Genomic DNA, 5394 nt, shown 5'->3' with positions numbered 1-5394 from the left:
TAAAGGAATCTTTTTTGTTGCTCTCCTTCTCTGTTCTTCCCCCAACTCAACCTTCCTAAACCTTCATGTTCTCCTCCCTCTCCCTTTCTCCTCTCCTTTTTCTTCTACCTCCCCACCTCCCCTCATGCTCCAAATTTATTCAGGAGATCTTGTCCCTTTCCTGAGTGTCCATGTATCTCTCTCTTGTGGTCCTCCTTGTTTCCTAGCTTCTCTGTTGTTATGGAATGTGGGCTGGTTATACTTTGTTCTATGTCTAATATCCACTTATGAGTGAGGACACACCATGTTTGTCTTTCTATATCTGGATTACTTCACTCAGGATGGTTTCTTCTAGTTCCATTCATTTGCCTACCAATTTCAAGATGTCATTGTTTTTTTACCTCTAAGTAGTAATCCGTTGTGTAAATATGCCACATTTTCTTTATATATTCTTCAGTTGAGGAGCATCTAGGTTGCTTCCAGGCTCTGGCTATTACAATTAATGCTGCTATATGAAAATATGTCAATTTAATCCACCATATAAACAAACTGAAAAAGAAAAACCACATGATCATCACACTAAATTCTGAAAAAGCCTTTGACAAAATCCAGTACCCCTTCATGATAAAGGTCTTGGAGAGATCAAGGATAATAGGAACATACCTAAACATAATAAAAGCAATATACAGTAAATCAACAGCCAAGATCAAACTAAATGAAGAGAAACTCAACTTGATTCCTCTAAAATCAGGAACAAGACAAGGCTGTCCATTCTCTCCATATCTCTTCAATATTGTGTTTTAAGTTCTAGCTAGAGCAATAAGACAACAAAAGGAGATCAAAGGGATACAAATTGGAAAGGAAGAAGTCAAATTTTCACTATTTACAGATGATATGATAGTTTACATAAGTGACCCGGAAAAATTCTACCAGGGAACTCCAACAGCTGAAAAACACCTTCAGCAAAGTGAAAAGATACAAGATTAACTCAAAAAATAAAAGCCCTCCTATATACAGGCAATAAATGGGCTTAGAAAGAAATCAGAGAAACATCACCTTTCACAATAGCCACAAGCAACAAAATATCTTGGGGTAACTCTAACCAAACAAGTAAAAGACCTGTATAACAAAAAACTTTTAAATCTTACAGAAATTAAAGAAGATACCAGAAAATCGAAAAATCTCATATGCTCTTGGATAGATAGGATCAGCATAGTAAAAGTACCAATCTTACTAAAAGCAATCTACAGATTCAATGCAATCCCCATCAAAATCTCAGCACAATTCTTCACAGACCTTGGAAGAACAATAATCAACTTTAGATGGAAAAACAAAAAACCCAGGATAGCCAAACTGTATAATAAAGGAACTGTTGGAGGCATCACCATCCCTGACTTCATGCACCACTATAGAGCTATAGTAATGAAAACAGCTTGGTACTGGCACAAAAATAGACAGGTGGACCAATGAAATTGAATTGAAGACCCTGATATTAATCCACACACCTGTGAACACCTGGTTTTTGACAAAGAAGCTAAACTTATACAATGGTAAAAAAGAAAGCATCTTGAACAAATGGTGCTGGCATAACTAGATGGTGGCATGTAGAAAATTGCAGATAGATCCATATCTATCCCCATGCACAAAACTTAAGTACAAATGGATCACAGACCTCAACATAAATTCAGCCACACTGAACCTCTTAGACGAGAAAGTAGGAAGTACTCCTGAAGGAATTGATACAAGAGACAACTTCCTGAACATAACACCAGTAGCACAGACACTGAGATAAACAATAAATGGAGCCTCCTGAAACTAAGAAGCATCTTTTGTAAGGCAAAGGACACAGTCAACAAGACAAAATGGCAGCCCACACAATGGGAAAAGATCTCCACCAAACTTACATCTGACAGAGGGCTGATCTCCAAAATGTACAAAGAACTCAAGAAGCTAGTCACTAAAACACCAAATAATCCAATTTAAAAATGGGGTACAAAGCTAGATAGAGAATTCTCAACAGAGGAATCCCAAATAGCCAAAAGGCGCTTAAGGAATTGCTCAACATCCTTAGCCTTCAGCAAAATGCAAATGAAAACAACTCTGAGATACCATCTTAAACCTTTCAGAATGGCTTAAATCAAAAACACCAACAACAGCTTATGCTGGCAAGAATGTGAAGAAAGGGCAACTTCTCCATTGCCGGTGGGAATGCAAACTTTTTTACAGCCACTTTGGAAATCAGTATGGCAGCTTCTGAGGAAAATGGGAATCAATCTACCTCAAGACCCAGCAATTCTACTCCTAGTCATATACCCAATGGATGCACATTCATACCACAAGGACATCTGTTCAACTATGTTCTTAGGGGTTGAATTATTTACATACAGTGTAGCTGGGCATGGTAGGATGTAATTATGGTTCTAGCCACTAGGGATACTGAAGAATGATTATGAATTTGAGGTGAAGCAAGCCTAGACGTACATAGACAATTTAGCAATATTCTGAGTCAAAATTATATAATTGGAGCCAGGTGGCAAATGATTCTATTTCAGCTGAAGTCAGCCACACTGAAGATGACATACTTTTGTATATAGAAATGTATGTTCAATAGGACATGATAACAAAAAGGCTCTGGAGAACATTACCAGGTTTTCTCCTTTAAAGTACTCAAATAAAATTGTTGGTCTTAGTATTCTGCCCAATAAAAAGATCAAAATTAATGTTTTCCAGTATTTTAATAAAATTTTCAATCCCATCCTCATCAGAAAAGAAAACTCTGGAAGCTAACTTCCAGAACTTGCAATATTGTATATGATCCATTAAACTTTAATAATAATGACAATAATATGGACATTTCATTCAGAAGCACAGAAACTAAGTTCAAAGACAAAATAACAAGAAATTTGGAGAAGTTCTTCTCAGTGAGTCTTATATTTTATCTTAATAGTAGAAGACCCATTATGGCATCCATAGTCTTTCCTTTGTAAAGTAATGTCAAAGTAGTACATCCTAAATTGGTTGTTTGGATATTAGATGAATAGTTCTCCAAAAAAGGAATTTTCATAACTAAAGAATATCCAGTATAACTGAAACTGTGACCTGATATGTGTACTGTAACAACAGAAATTACAAATAATCTTATTAAATTACTGCACTCAGTTCAGCAAAATGAATTAATACACCTAACACACCAACATATTTATGGTAATTATTTTCTTTGCATTTCTACACATATAATCAATAGCTAACTATATTAGAAACACTCAAGGAAATAATTGTGTTGTGTGGCTAGTTTTGTTATTGGAACAATCATTCCAAACAAACAAGACTATTTCTATAAAGAACAACTAAAGCATCTAGATGGTGGTGGCACACACCTTTAATCCCAGCACTCTGGAGGCAGAGGCAGACGGATCTCTGTGAGTTCGAGGCTAGCTTTGTCTACAGAGTTCCAGGACAGCCTCCAAAGCCACAGAAAACCCCTGTCTCGAACTCCACCCCCCAAAAAGAACAACTAAAGCCTATAAATGCAGGATAGAAATAGGGTTTAGCTATTTTCCTTCTTTCTTCATTCTTTCACCATCCTGTTCTGTGGGGCATTCTTATAAAATTAAGATGGTTAGTTACAAATTCAATTTTGAAATCTTCTGGAGAGTAACTACCAAAACATTACCAAGATATACAAATATTAAACTTGCTAAATTATTTAAATTAGAGGATGTCCTTGGAAATACACACAGAGATAAGTGTCTGTATGACTTGAACATATAGTGTGGAGAAAGAGTATGATAAAGTCATTCTAATGGAGAGAAAACTCATTGAATTGATCTTATTTATTCTGGTAACTGGGTGAAGGGGTACATTGTGTCCTTGTTTGCTAGGCCAAAGAATAAGCACTGGGTGAGGCCTACAGGCAAGAGTGCCTTCTGCCATTTCCCACTGTTTTGAGCCAGGGTTTCTCTGTGGCTTTGGAGACTGTTCTGGAACTAGCTCTTGTAGACCAGGCTGGTCTCGAACTCACAGAGATACGCCTGTCTCTGCCTCCCGAGTGCTGGGATTAAAGGCGTGAGCCACCAATGCTCAGCTATTTCCCACTGTTCTAATAACATTTGACACCTGCACCCATGTTCACCTGAATATTGGCCCCACGTTCCCCTCACCTCTATGCTACGTGCACTGTGTCATGTATCATACTCGTTACTGTGTCTCTGTGACCTCACAATAGACCCTTGCCGTTGCCCAGGCACTGGAGGTAAACAGCTTCCTCAGTCTCATTAGCTGGCTGCCCGGAGGAGGAGCACTTACCTCTCCGGGCAGCAGTGTTTCCCAGCAGTTGTGCGGCCTTCAGGCATCACAGCCTCTGTATATCAGCGGATTCTCTAGCTCCAGACAAAGTATTTCCAAGGCCCCAAGAGGCAGGAATCGTGCAGCCAGCTTTTCAGGTACAGTTGAGAAGCTGATGTCCCTAGCTCTGAGCTCTCTCTTTCTACCCTATCCGCTTCTGTGAACAGCTCCTTGGGAACCCAACCCAGCCCTCACAGCAAACCAGCCCTCACCACAACTCAGACCTCGCCACAAGCCAGCCCTTGCCCCAACCATATACCAACCGGTGCTCTCACAGATGTTTGGGCCCTAGAATTTCTAAAGCCATCTACCACTTGTTAGGCCCAGTACAAAGGACTATCCATCATATCTTAAGGACCATGGCTCTCAAGCGTATCCAAAAGGAGCTCTTGGACCTGGCTCGTGACCCTCCAGCCCAGTGCTCCGCAGGCCCTGTGGGGGAAGACCCATTTCATTGGCAAGCAACCATAATGGGGCCTGATGAAAGCCCTTACCATGGAGGGGTCTTTTTCCTGGCCATCCATTTCCCATCGGATTACCCATTCAGACCACCCAAGATCACATTCATCACACGAATTTACCATCCGAATATCAACCGGAAGGGAACCATCTGTCTTGACATCCTGAGATCTGAGTGGTCACCAGCACTGACAATTTCTAAAGTTCTCCTGTCTATCTGCTCCCTCTTATGTGACCCGAACCCGGATGATCCATTGGTACCTGAAATTGCAAAGGTCTACCGCAAGAACAAGAAAAAGTATGATAGACTGGCTAGAGAGTGGACTGAGAAATTCGCTATGTGATTTCAACATGTAATCCCATGGCCGTAGTAAAAGCAACGCTGGTGGTACACTTAAGTGGTTGTCTTTTGCTTATTTTCTATGGGTGAAACTTTCCCCATTCTTTGGAGCACATACTTTGGAGCACGTCTTTCAAACAGGCCAAATTGGAAAGGGGAGAGACAATGGCATATAGAGAAGGTGGAGAGGGAATGGAGAAGGGGTTTGGTGGAAGATAGGCAGCAGGAAGGTGATGATATGGGAAAGAGTGATGCAGGAAAATGTGCAAGAT

General features: G+C 40.1%; 1 protein-coding gene across 1 annotated transcript; it reads left to right on the top strand.

The window, feature by feature from the left end:
• The first annotated feature begins 4682 nt into the window (after positions 1-4682).
• On the top strand, positions 4683-5126 carry LOC100760048 (ubiquitin-conjugating enzyme E2 D2-like). The gene has a single exon (XM_035450251.1). It carries the CDS (start codon positions 4683-4685, stop codon positions 5124-5126), a length of 444 nt encoding a protein of 147 aa, XP_035306142.1.
• Positions 5127-5394: the final 268 nt, after the last annotated feature.

Source organism: Cricetulus griseus, chromosome X, assembly GCF_003668045.3.
Source record: "Cricetulus griseus strain 17A/GY chromosome X, alternate assembly CriGri-PICRH-1.0, whole genome shotgun sequence".
In the NCBI taxonomy this organism is placed as follows: Eukaryota; Metazoa; Chordata; class Mammalia; order Rodentia; family Cricetidae; genus Cricetulus; species Cricetulus griseus.
This window is presented reverse-complemented; position numbering and strand designations above follow the sequence as displayed.

What these genes read in the sequence shown, in the direction of transcription:
- LOC100760048 (XM_035450251.1), top strand. Translation starts at nt 4,683, where the DNA reads ATGGCTCTCAAGCGTATCCAAAAGGAGCTCTTGGACCTGGCTCGTGAC.